The following is a 14,467-nucleotide window of genomic DNA, read 5'->3' on the forward strand; positions in this document are numbered from 1 at the left end:
AATGGCAGCCCAGACAACGACATCTGTCTGTCGAGCTGTATGGCAGACGACAGTCAGATTTGTCTCCCATCACTGTCTATAGCGTCTCCATATCAGTGTCAGACCTAGAATCTCATCAACTGAAGTATACTCTTCTTCAATGATAATTCCTGCTTCGAACTGAGGCCCGATAACCAGTGAAGATGTGTGAGGAGACTGCAGACAACAGTGGGACACCAACGTGGTTGTCAGCCTCCATATGACCCAGCAACCGGGAGGGGCGTTGTGGTGTGCCATTTGTTTTCACATCAAGACCCCTTCGGTTGTCATCCGCGCCACCTTACGGTACAGAGGTTCGTCGACGAGATTCTACGCCCCATTTTGTTGAGAGTTTCTACTGATTGTCTTCGTGCTTGCTAAATTCTATCTTGGCGACCAAAGTCACCGGATCTCTCGCCAATTCAGAACGCCTGGAGCGTTACAGGCAGGGTCCACCAAACATGAAGAGATTTTGACGAGCTAACGCACCAATTGGACAGAATTTTGCACGACATCCCTTAACCAACAACTCTATTAATCAATGCTAAGACGAATAACTGCTTGCATAAAAGCTAGATGCCGTGTTTCTTGACTTCCGCAGCCGGCCGAAGTGGCCGAGCGGTTAAAGGCGCTACAGTCTGGAACCGCACGACCGCTACGGTCGCAGGTTCGAATCCTGCCTCGGGCATGGATGTGCGTGATGTCCTTAGGTTAGTTAGGTTTAAGTAGTTCTAAGTTCTAGGGGACTTATGACCACAGCAGTTGAGTCCCATAGTGCTCAGAGCCATTTTTTTCTTGACTTCCGCAAGGCTTTTGATACAGTTCCCCACAGTCGTTTAATGAACGAAGTAAGAGAATATGAACTATCAGAGCAACTGTGTGATTGGATTGAAGAGTTCCTAGATAGCAGAACTCAGCATGTAATTCTCAATAGAGAGAAGTCTTCCGAAGTAAGAGTGATTTCAGGGGAGTGTCGTAGGACCGTTGCTATTCACAATATACATAAATGACCTTGTGGATAACATCGGAAGTTCTCTGAGGCTTTTTGCGGATGATGCTGTAGTATATCGAGAAGTTGTAACAATGGAAAATTGTACTGAAATGCAGGAGAATCTGCAACGAATTGACGCATGGTGCTGGGAATGGCAACTGAATCTCAATGTGGACGAGTGTAATGGGCTGCGAATACATAGAAAGATAGATCCCTTATCATTTAGCTACAATATTGCAGGTCAGCAGCTGGAAGCAGTTAATTCCATAAATTATCTGGGAGTAGGCAGTAGGAGCGATTTAAAATGGAATGACCATATAAAATTAATCGTCGGTAAAGCAGATGCCAAACTGAGATTCCTTATAAGAATCCTAAGGAATTGCAGTCCGAAAGCAAAGGAAGCAGGTTACAGTACACTTGTTCGCCGACTGCTTGAGTACTACTCACTGGAGTGGGATCCATTCTAGATAGAGTTGATACAAGAGACAGAGAAGATCCAACGGAAAGCCGCTCGCTTCGTTACAGGATCATTTAGTAATCGCGAAAGCGTTACGGAGATGATAGATAAACTCCAGCGGAAGACTCTTCAAGAGAGAAGCTCAGTAACTCATTACGGGCTTTTGTTGAAGTTTCAAGAACATACCTTCACCGAGGAGTCAAGCACTATATTGCTCCCTCCTGTCTCCCGAAGAGACCATGAGGATAAAATCAGAGAGATTAGAGCCCACACAGAGGCATACCGACAATCTTTCTTTCCATGAAAAATACGAGACTGGAATAGAAGGAAGAACCGATAGAGGTACTCAAGGTACCCTCCACCACACACTGTCAGTGGGCTTGCGGAGTATGGCTGTAGATGTAGATGTAGATACATTGACGCTGGGGGATGTCGTTTTGAACAACTGATGTCTAAACGTAGAAACTTGTGTAGCTTGTGTATGTAAATGGAATTCATTATTACTGTACCGTAGACTTAGGATTTTAGGTCACTATGCCAACAAGTTACATGAAATGTTACTAGTCTGCCAACAGGGGAAATTATCTGAGTGTATCGGGCAGTATTCAGCGGGAATTCTGTAGGTCATGATCAGGATTAGGAAGTCGGGGCTCTTAGTTTGAGCAGTGCATTACGCTAAGGTGGAACTTACAAACTGACACATTCTCCCTTCTTCACCATAGCTGTAAATATTTAACATTGTCACATAATCACCCTGTGTAATATCGCTTGTGATAATGTGCTTTATACCATACTCATCAACACATATTTTCTGCCTGCAGGTGGGTCACGACTTCGCTGAGTTTATGACGTGGGACGACATTCCTGTGCTACGATCACAGTGCCGCCTGGTACGGCGCTTCACGCTGACCTACATCTGGTTTGGCATTGGCGCCTGCGCCTGTTACCTGGTGTCCCCTGCGAGCGCTGAGGGCCTGCCCTTCATAATGGTTCTGCCCTACGATGTGACGCAGCCATTAAGTTTTGCCGCCACGTGGCTGTTCTGCACGATAACGTGCCTTCACGTCGTGGTGATGACCATGGTGCTCGACTCCTTGAACGTCAGCCTCATCTCGCAGCTACGTGTGCAACTCATACTGCTCAACAAGAAAATCGTCAGCCTCGCGAAAGAGATGTCCGCGAAAGCTGTGCACCATTCAGTAACTTCTGTCTCTCCTGATCTTCATTATCGACTGGAGAAGTGTGTCCGTCACCATCAAGCAATCATCAAGTAAGACCATTAGCACCTACTCAAGTTATTACTGTTTCATGCTTGCTTTAAACTTCTGTGAAATTTTGTATTTCTGTGTGATGTGGACAGCTGTGTCAGGCATTTACGTACCAGCTACGGTTGCAGCTGAAACTTTGTTTCAGTTTCCATTATCGTTTTCACATTTCTCCATGGATTCACTCTACGACATATATTGTTTAGTATTACGAATATCTTGATATGACCAAACAAAAAATAATGCTGTAGCATTTTAAAAAGAAACAAGGCCAAGGGAACATGCAACGGCTAAGCAAAGTTCAGGGAAAACATCTTTCACCTCTTAGGAACACACACCATTTAAACAAACAAAGATTTTTCAATTAAAAATTTCCTAGACTTTTAAGAGATATAATTTAAATAAAAACAAGTAACCCAACCCACACCCTGACTCAAGGTCTTGAGCAATGTTCACAGTTGCCGAATTCTTAAGAGAAAAGTAAATCATCAAATTTACGCCTTTCTGAAATTTAAAAGCCACAACTTTTTTAATAAAAAATGAGGTTCCAAGCATTTAAGAGAAAACAGCCTTTATAGGTGCCGGCCACATACACATTCAAGGGAAGCTTCAGTACTGTACGGTTACCACCATACTGTGCGCCCGGGTTCGAGTCCCGGCTGGGAACTGGGTGCTGTGTTCTCTTCATCATCATTTCATGCTCATCACCGGCACGCAAGTCGCCCAGTGTGGCGTCAACTGAAATAAGGCTTGCACTTAGCGTATGGGGCCTCCCCGCCGGAAATGCCATACGATCATTTCCACTTGCCACCATACTTAGTAAAATCTTACAACTTCTTACAGTTAAGCAGGAAAGCCATTAAAATCTTAATGATTTGAGAAAAGCAGGGCAAGAAACACTCGAGAACCCCATCCAGCGTACAGAAACCAAGCCTGTGACTACGTAACTGTTGATTCGGTGAGACGTCTGCCAAGTCGTCATCCGTAGGCTGTCGCAGGTGCGGGCGTCTTTCCTCCCCGGCAGACTGACGTCGTCTTCTACAAGCCGAGGCCCTCACGCTGGCAAAACTACAACACACTAAGGCGTGTGTTGACGGGAGTTTCCACATCACTGGTTGAGAAGTAGTTACAGGTAAAACACACAGGAGAAAAACACAAGTCCAGTGCGAAATAGCACAGCGACTCTGTAAAACTGAGGTCAATATGGAAATTCCCAGGATACCAGAGGCTCAAAGGCGACTGCAGAAACCAAGACCCACAGCTCGACGATGCCGAATCGAACCAAACGCCACAGAGATGTTACAGAACCCAGAAAGACTCAAGACGTGGCTAACGGATGCAAAGCTTAACAGTCCCCCGACTAAGGTCAACTTGGAGGAGGCAGCGACTTATATACTCCACTGTTGGAGTTAATGATACACAGCCATTACCGTGAAGAAGTCTGGAAGTATTCACAGTGGAACACCGTGTAGCCCTCCGACACTATCAAGGGTCATTCTCGTTTGCTTACGTGTATTCCTAGGAGAATGACCCTTGATAGCCATAAATCAAGTAAGTTATAAGGATCAAAATTCGTGTCCTGGATCACAGCACTACAGCTACTCCACAAAATAATATTAAGTAGTGGAAAAACTACCAGTGCGGGCGGTGATCCCCTTACACTAGACGCCAACACCTGTGGCCCTCTCGTTTTGAAAAACTATGGGGCCATCTGCTGTCTGTACTGGCGGTCAAGTTCTAGCTCCTCTTCAACCTCTGCCGGCCAGAGCTGCTCCACCCAACTATGCAGCATCGATCGCTCCGTACGCCGTACTGCCTAAAGCGCCCTCTCACGGCCACCGTCTGAGAAATAGAGCTGCTGCCGCGAGGCGAAAGTCTCCACCAGCACATGAGTATCTCAGAAGCATAAAAAACAAAAGACAGACAGCCCCGGGAATACGAAGGGAGCTGGGTTGCGAGGCTCAACCTGCCATGCCAAATGACCCCCCCCCCCCCCTCCCTGAAGTGTTCAGGGAGGGAGCAGGCTAGTCTCCTTAATCCGGGAGACGTGAACCCTGGGCAGCTTACCCGATTCAACACTGTCCACAAGCAAGCTGACCGGCCCCAATACCAGGGCGATGTCAAAGGGACCCAAAAAATGGGGTTCTGTCTTACCGTAATAGCCCTTCTCCCCCTTTCTGGTTAACGTTGTGGTTGCGGACAAAAACCCGAACACAATTAATAAAATATTTCGAACTCTTATTCCGTTGTCGAACGGATTTCACTTTAAAATGCGACGTTCCGTCCCCATCTGCGGATGATATTTTCAAGGAGGATCGTAGCTTTGTTGATTTCCGATTCACACCCTGGCTCGCTTCGCTACTGATAGGAATCGGACATTCAACAAAGCTACGATCCTCCCTGAAAATATCCTCTGCAGATGGGGACGAAACGTCAGGTTATAAAATGAAATCCGTTTGACCACATCATAATGGCCCTCAATATTTTATTAGTTGTAAGAGATCCGGCCTTGAAAATTAACGTTTTACAAAAACCCGATCACCTAACTTGACTCTAAACTCTCTACGCCCCTTATTATAACGATCGACTAACCTCTGATAGGCCCAGCATCAATACACTCCGGGGACAAATCATTAATTGACCGCAAGCTGGCCAGAGACAAGTGAATCAGCCTCAGGCCTGCATGACTCTTGTTGGGCCGTATTAAAAGCTAAATTAAGGCATTTCACGTATCGGTACAATTTACTCTGCGAATTACTATGGAAGGCAACTAGAGCCCGTTTCAAACTGCGGTTAACACGTCCCGCAAAAGATGTTTGAAGATGATGGGGGATAGTTGTAAAGTGGTGGATAGCCTGCTCAAAACAAAATCTCCTAAATTCCTTAGATTTAAACGCCAGGGCATTATCGCTAACCAAACACCTCGACGGGCCATAAATGGAAATTATCCCTGAGAGGGCTCGAATAGTTATAGGGGCTATAAGCGTGAGAAGGCGTCCGCTACCACGAGCACGTACCGACTACTATCTTGATTGCATGGCAAAGGACCAATATAATCGATACGATTATTGAAGAAGACCCTTACTAGGGCTAGAATTACGAGGTGCGACAATAAAGTAATGAGACTGATTTTCTTTGCAAGATGCGGCAACTCTGCAGGCTTGCCTAGGCACAATATCTTGGACCTTGGTGTATAAGCTGCTTCTAGTCCAAGCTGCACATCGATGCAACTGGTCAGTCGTGGGTTGTACTGTAATAAGTTAACACGTGTGTGTATCTCTCGTCACGGAAATGGAACCGCATAATATTACGCAATGGTATGCCATTTCTTTTCGCGTTAAACTGGGTGAAAACGCGACGACAACTTACGGTAAACCTCAGAAGGCTTTGGGAGAGGAAGTTATGTCACGAGCTCAAGTTTTCGTTGGCAGAAGATGTTTAGTGAAGGCAGAACGAATGTTGAAGATGAAGACCGCAGTGGGCGACCATTAACCTCACGGACGAATGTCAACTTGGCCAGGGTGCGTGAAGTCGTAGGATCTGATTGAAGATTATCCGTGAAAATGATTGCAGAAGAACTGAACATCAATCGACAAACAGTTCGTCTAATAATAACTGAAGATCTTAGTATGAGAAAGATTTGAGCAAAAAGGGTCTCCAAAAATCTCACTCCACAACAGCGAGAATCACGGAAAAATGTGGCAGCTGATCTGTGAGAGCAAACGGAAATCAATCCAGAATTGTTGAGCCGTGTTAGCACTGGTGATGAAAGTTGGTTTTTTCAATACGATCGAGAGACAAAACGATAATGCTCGCAATGGTACTCAAAGGGATCAACCAGACCAAAAAAGCTCGCATGTCCAAGTCAAAAGTGAAATGCATGCTTGTGTGCGTCTTTGATTCCAAGGGAATTGTTCATAAAGAGTGGGTGGCTCCTGAACAAATAGTTAACCACTACCACTACAAAGAAATTTTAGAAAGACCCCGTAAAAGAGTTCTTCGTGTCCGTGGCAACATTGCTGATAACTGGATTCTACATCACAATAACGCGCCATTCCATACTGCTCTGTCAGTACAGCAATTTTTAACCTCAAAACAAATTTCAGTACTACCACAGCCACCTTATTTACCAGATATCGTTCCGTGCGACTTTTTTCTATTTCCAAGAGTCAAAACGGTGGTCAAGGGACAACATTTTCAAACAACACAAGATGTCCAAAAAGCTGTGACGAGGGTCTTGGAAGATATTACAGAAGCTGAGTTTCCAGAAATGTCACCATCAATGGCAGAAGGGCTGGAAAAAGAGTGTGCAATCAGAAGGGAACTACTTTGGAGAAGACAACACTAAACTTGACTAAAACGATGAGAAACATTTTTTTTTCACATGTCTCATTACTTTATTGTCGCACCTCGTAGGTTTTCCTCTTTTGCAGACACTCACTTACCATCGGCCGAACATCGTTGTTTACAGAAGACCAAAACACAAGGCGCCTAATATTAGCTATAGTTTTATGGACACCTAGGTAACCTCCATCTTATGATGGAAGTACCGGAACACAGCCTCATCGAGCTGACTGGGCAAACAGATCCGGAAACCACCTGACCCCACGCCACAACAATAAACTAGGCCATTTCGGATGAGATAGCAGGCCACCTGTTCCCCATTCGGCAGCTTATCGTTAATGGCCTTCATCCTGGGATCAATGTCCTGTCTGGGCCTGAGGTCACTGAGAAGTTGTGGGAGTCTACATTAGACGGGATACTTTTCAGACTGCTGAACCCTAAACCTCGAACCTCCGACTCAAGGTGTCTGTCATCTGATTGTCGGTGACCAGGGTATGCTTCACCTTGAATGGGAAGCCGAAATTCGGACAACACAGCGAGCTATCCGATCCGTCTTACGTGGGCAGGCCGACACATAACTGATGGATTGATTATCAGTTTCAAGCAAGAATTCACGGTGTTGAAAGTAAAACCTAGATTTTTTAAAGCTAAAAGCACCACTAGCATCTGCCATTCGTAGACAGAATACCTTAGCTCTGCCGTGGACAACCTTCTAGACGCACAGGCTTCCAGTCTACGTTACCCTTGCTGCTCTTGGAGGAAGACTGCCGCTACCTCACAAGTAGAGGCGAAAGTTTGACCACGAACGGCAACTAGAAGTTTTGTGTAGCCAGAACAGTAGGGTTACTAAGAGCCTTCGTAATGGCTTCGAAGGGTGCCTGGTGAGTTTGATACCGATGGAAATTAACTCCTTTCCCACGTAATTCATTAAGAGGGGCGGCCAATTTTAGGCATATATATGCGGAAATAGTTGGGCTTCCCAATGAATCTGGCAACCCCCTTTTCATTTCCAGAAGTGCAAAATTTTCGGAGATCTTTCGTACACTCCTGATCTATGCTAACCCCTTCTGCAGAGAGTAAATGGCCTAGAAAGGTAATCAGCCGACACGCCAAGGTGACCTTAGAAGATATCATGGTCAATCCTGCTTTGCTAAGCCTCTCTAACACTGCATCTAAATGCCGCAGAGTGATGGGGCCATAGATAACAACGTCGCCCAGATCGTTATATAGACACTTAAATTTTAAGTCACCGAGCACCCGGTCCAGTAACCTAGATAAACAGCTTCTCCTGCCGACGGGCCAAACGGAAATCTGTTAAATTCGTAGAGATTCCAAACACTATAGAACACGTTAATGAGCTTGGAGTGCTCTGACAGAGGAATTTGGTAATCGGCTTGGTTCAATTCCAAATATGTGAAATAGTTTGCTCCAGAGGGCCATGTAAAACAGTATGAATTTCAGATAAAGCCACAGACTCAAAAATAACCTTTTCGTTCACTAAACTGCAATCAACTAAGAGTCGGAGCTCTCCCTTACTACCCTTAGGACCCAAGAGCTGTCTATCTCTCCTTTTGCTGAACCGGACACTCACGAACAAAATATCCCACCTACCGGCAACGCAAACAGACCTTACATCGTTGCTGCGGAACACGGTCGAATTTGGGTTGCATTGAGCAGCCACTAGCACCTAAACAACAAAAAGATGATTGAACCCACTGATTATCAGCGTAACTAAGTCCGTCAATGCTGGAATCCAAAGCGCGCAATTGATCAAAGGTGGCGGATTCACTAGCAATGGTGTTTCGAGATCGATCGTCGGGCCTCAACCCTTCCGATATGTTATCGAAAATTTTGATCCTCTGGAACTTGCAATTCTAAGGCCAAAACAACGGTTCGGATCGACTCTGTATATTTACAGTTTCTGCCAGGTATGTAGCTTTGGTTCAAATGGCGCTGAGCACTATGGGACTCAACTGCTGTGGTCATAAGTCCCCTAGAACTTAGAACTACTTAAACCTAACTAACCTAAGGACATCACACACATCCATGCCCGAGGCAGGATTCGAACCTGCAACTGTAGCAGTCGTGCGGTTCCAGACTGTAGCGCCTTTAACCGCTCGGCCACTCCGGCCGGCATGTAGCTTTCTTTTTAATATGATTATATGGAATATGATTGCTTTAACTAACGATAATACCTTACTCTCCTCATTATACATTTCTGTGTTTGTGTTCGCATACAAAAAGCCCATTAGTACAATTCTACGTCAGCACTTATCAACTTAAGTATTGCTCATTACTTCTATACGTAAATTATGATGGAATTATCTCTCTTACTCAGTAACTTCTTTATTACATGGGGGCTTCTTACTGGCCACCTACCCAATAAATCGGGTCTATTACCGTTTGCAGACATTATTCAGTGTTCTTTTGCATCATCTCCATCACATCTTTTCACAACCCGGTTGTCAGCTCCAGCAAGTTTCCTATTAGAATTAACTTTATTAACACAAATTTGTAATTTTCCACTTGGTTCTCATTCTGTTGCATTTTCCGGAAGCCACTTGTTTTCCAAATTTTGGAAGGATGTCTTTAGGAGTTGCCGCTCCTCCCCCCCCCCCTCGCCCCCGCGCCTCCCCCCCTCTTCCCCCTCCCGTCCATAAATCATTTACTTTGCTGTTGGTGGGGTGGCTTACATGTCTCAACCATACAGATAGCCGTACCTTAGGTGCAACCACAATGGAGGGGTATCCGTTGAGATGCCAGACAAACGTATAGTTGCTGAAGAGTCATTATCACTCATGGTTCTAATGTTACAGATACTTCTAACTAAGAAAATCTACTTACACTTTCCTAACCAAAGGGTCTCCACGGCTTTACTACAGCGGTAACACCGTTGCCCATCAGATCACTGAAGTTACGAGCTGTCGGACTTGGCTAATAATTGAATCGATCACCGCGTGCGTCTCCTAAGCGCTGGTGGCAACTGAGATGCACTCAGCCCTTGAAAGCTAATTGGCTGAAAAGTAGTGGCTCCGGTCATGAAAACTGACAACTACCGTTAGAACGATGTGCTGACCACATGCCCCTCCATATCCGAACCCTGTGACGTCTACCAGCAGAGGACGACACGGCGATCGGTCGGTCTCGATGGAACTTCCGACGCTGTTCGTACAAAGAGTTTAACCTGATACCCTACCACACTGGGATGTCGCGGCAGGCCTGCTGGCAGAGACAGCAGACAAAAGCATGGGGCGCACTGGAGCCTCCCGCACCTGGCATCTACCTGAGCGTGGCGACAGAGTGGCCGCCGCAAGTTTTTGCCGGCATGGTGACGCTGCCAACGGAGCACACTGCGGCTTACGGCCGATCCCGCACCCGGACGTCAGCAGAGCCGCCACGCGATACCTCCCCCTCAGCCGTACCTAGCTTTCTTCGCTCTCTGGGGCGCTGTGGATAGTTTCGACACCGAATCTTTTATCAGGGCTATTCAGATGTGATCAGCGACTTGGGACACTTCAACAAACTGCCTACTGACTTCTGTCTCCGGTTCTTCGGCCGACGTTCGTGTGATGATTTTACTGACGTTTTGTTTGCATTGTCAAAGCATCACCCTTCATTGCTGGTTGTGAGCTGGAGCCGAGCTCGCAGCCGCAGACTATATGCACCTGATGCGCCAACGTCCGAGGGCTTCTCCGTGGTCAGTTTCTTTGCGGTTCCCCTCTTGCTACCTATGACGGTCGTTCGCTGCAGCACGGGAAGCCAGGACCAGTTTACCTTCAGGCTTTCCTCTTTCTTCTTGAAGCTATTTCCGTATTTTTTTATTCTATATCTTCTCGGAACAAGCGGGTGTGATAATGCTTCTCTTCAGCCAGAACTTCCGCGTCGGCGAATTTTACGACGTGGTCGATCTTATAGAGTGCGTCTCCTCCCACGGCAGATTTCTCCAAATGACCTGACCTGCAATATCGCTTATGTTCTTTGATCCTGGTATTGATTGATCGTCCACTCACTCCGACATAAACTTCGCCGAGTCTTCGGCTCTGTTACACTTCTAATATAACATTTGGAGTACCCATTGCTCCTCAGAACACTTTCCAGGTGTTTCATTTCGCGTCTGAAGTGCTGCGGCTCATATATTCGTCCTGCCCGAGGGTGGTAGTTTGATAGTTTGTGGAGGTATCGATCCGAGTGTGTCGGTTTTCGTTACACGCTGTGTCCCAGGTTTTCACCATCCCTTGTAACCAGCACATCTAAAAGTCGTTGTTTTGGGTCCTTTTCTACTTCCATCGTAAATTTTATGTTGACATGGAGGCTGTTCAAGTGACTTAGGAAGTCACCGAGCTGTTCTTCACCATAGCCGACACCCACGGACAGATACCTGCACAAACTATGAAACCACCAACCAAGTCAGAAAAGAGGCATGACTGATACGCTCGCAACGAGAGCAGGACGAAAATATGAGCCGCAGTCCCTCAGACGCGAAATGCAACACCTGGAAAGTGTTCTGAGGAGCAATGGGTACTCCACAAGTTTATGTCAGAGTGAGTGGACGGTCAATCAACACCAGGATCAAAGAACATAAGCGACATTGTAGATTGGGGCAGGTGGAGAAATCGGCAATGACAGAACACACACTGTCTGAGACCGACTACATAGTAAAATTGGAAGTTCTGGCTGAAGAGAAGCGCTATCACACCCGCTTGTTCAGAGAAGCTATAGAAATACAACAACACAGGAATAACTTCAACAAGAAGAAAGCCTTAAGGTAAACGGATCCTGGCTTCCCGTGCTGCAGCAAATGACCGTTGCAAGTAGCAGGAGGAGGACCAACCGCACCGGAAATGACGGCGGAAAAGTCCTAGGGCGAGCCAGATACTTACAGTCTGCGACCGCGAGCTCGCTTCTAGTTCACCACCAAACATGGAGGCTGAAGCTTTGACAATGCCAGCTACTAGCGCTGGCTAAACGTCAGTAAAATCATCAGACGGACGTGGGCCGAAGAACCCGAGACAGAATCTAATAAGCTGTTTGTCAACATGTGACCACGAAAGCCTTAACAATTTTGGTACACTTTATTCGTCACTACTCAAAACATGAACCGGAAAAAAAGGTTTTGGATTTATGAGCGTCATCAATGAATCACAGTTCGAAGAATAAGCTTGTTCACGTTAAAGTCACTTTCAAACTACTTACAATAATACGCCTTCTGGTTTCTGGCCGGCTGATGATACTGGAAATTATCTATCTTTAATTCCTTCGTTGCCTGTTCCTGATGTTCTACTGCAATCACAATAATTTTATAACACAGATAAGCCACATCACTATGTGTGCTAGGAAAGTTGTCCTCAAAACATGATATCTCCCCCTTCCGAATAGGACTACTGGATTGCGGTATAATTGATCGTGATCGCGCTTCCTTATGCCATTTTACAGTGAATAAGACTATCGTTACCGAAGGAAAATAATACCGGTTAGTAGGAGGAAAGTCTACAACAGGCCCTTCTGAAGGAATAATCTATTCTAAACCTAATTTGAACATTGATGATAATCTTGGATTGATTGGAATATAGCACAATCGCTCATGAGTAACACGGGGGGGGGGGGGGGGTGGTACCATGTAATATTCTTAACATGAAAAGATACTCATTGTACAAAGAATACTAAGTAGCAAACAAAGGGTTATTAAATGGTCGCCTGCCCACCAGGTCAACGAATCTCCAGAAGCTTAAGAAAGATAATTAAAAAAATTAAGCAAATACTCACTGGCGTGGCAACAGAAAGTTGTTACGCTTTTCCACAACACAACAGCTCACGAGAAATAAAAGAGGTAAAATGATTCTGAGTGCTATGGGACTCAACATCTGAGGTCATCAGTCCCCTAGACTTAGAACTACTTAAACTTAACTAACCTAAGGGTATCACACACAGCCATGCCCGAGGCAGGATGCGAACCTGCGACCATAGGAGCCGCACGGTTACGGACTGAAACGCCTAGATCCGCTCGGCCGCAGCAGTCGGCAGCTAGCGAGAAAACAAATTAATCAGAAAGCACTGAGTTTTCAGTTACTAGTTCTGAAATACTAAATTTTGAACGTAAAGTTAAAAGAAGTTGTTGGTTAAATAAATGACTGACTGTAACTGAAACTGAGTTTCATAAAAAAGGACAATCTGTAACATCAGCATAACGTAATGCAAAATTACGAAAATGGCAAGTAATTTACTTTTAATTATTCTAAGACTGAACTGAATTTACTTTAAGGAAATGAAAGACTTATTTCCTTTTAAAATAACAATAAGGTACGTACCGAGCCAGCAGAAGGCTCTCGCTAAACTAAATATAGAAAAAAATTAAATTGTGCACTCTTAATTTGTGCTGTATCTTTGGTAATTAGATTTTCCAGTGAAGTGTTACATTATTTTATATGAGTGAAGTAAATACTCAAACCTGAAAATTAGTGAAGCTTCTGTTGTGCAGTACAAGACTGAACAGTTACTGAGGCCGCAAAATTTAGACTGCAACTAGTGATTAGCAAACAAACAAAACTGGCAGTAAACTGTTAATCAATATTCGTATTTTTAGGACACTTGATGATTGCATAGAAAGGAAAGGGACCTGCATTGTAATAATGTCTGACAATGACAACACAGGTACCCTATACGTTTTAACTATTGCAGGTTATCATTCGAGAATATTAAACTTTGTGAAAGAAATGCCACTGGGTAATGTATGTTAGTGAACAGTCGTATGACGTTGTAGCTGTGCGGACGACGAAGAACGTAGCCGACAACAATGCTGAGATGCTGCTGGGTGAGAACCCCGAGTCGTCTCCATAGTCACCTATAATTACAGGACAGGCGACAGTTCATATTGCAGCTTCTTCCGGCCGTTCACTCCTTCCGTGCTCTCAATATTCGCGGCTTAATGAAGTAGGTCCGCCTACACGGGCGCGATCATAGCTGCACACACACCCTGCGGGAGCGCCCAGCAAACACTTCCGCATTCTTTCATGACTCATGCTGTTCTGCTTCCTCTCTGCTCGCAGTTCAAAATAGACTCTCCATACACAAAGATAAACAACGGCACAGCTACTGCCATTTCGTCGTTGCTATCGATACATTAAAATATGGCTCCCTCGGCTATTACCCAGCAATCTGCAATATTTACATTATAATTACAATCAGTTATATACATTCAAAAATAAATACACTGTGACATACATTACACATTAACTACAGTCTGCAATAAAGCTTACATATTCAGAATCAACAGTACAGTGCAAGTCACCAACGGATATTATACGCGTCAAAACATTTTGGATGGTGCAGAAGATATTTTACCTGTATTTTCGGTGTTGCAAACATACTTCCAGACTGAAAAACACGTAAACAAAT

The 14,467-nt window shown here is 45.1% G+C and overlaps 1 protein-coding gene across 1 annotated transcript in view; it reads left to right on the plus strand.

Annotated features, from left to right (window-relative positions):
• LOC126416981 (odorant receptor Or2-like) overlaps positions 1 to 14,467 on the plus strand; it is a 56,585-nt gene that overhangs the window by 17,084 nt on the left and 25,034 nt on the right. The window contains exon 2 of the mRNA XM_050084866.1: positions 2,288 to 2,736. Within this exon, the coding sequence (XP_049940823.1) occupies positions 2,288 to 2,736 (449 nt within the window). The remainder of the gene's footprint in view (positions 1 to 2,287; positions 2,737 to 14,467) is intronic.

This window comes from Schistocerca serialis, chromosome 8 (genome assembly GCF_023864345.2).
Source record: "Schistocerca serialis cubense isolate TAMUIC-IGC-003099 chromosome 8, iqSchSeri2.2, whole genome shotgun sequence".
NCBI lineage: Eukaryota > Metazoa > Arthropoda > Insecta > Orthoptera > Acrididae > Schistocerca > Schistocerca serialis.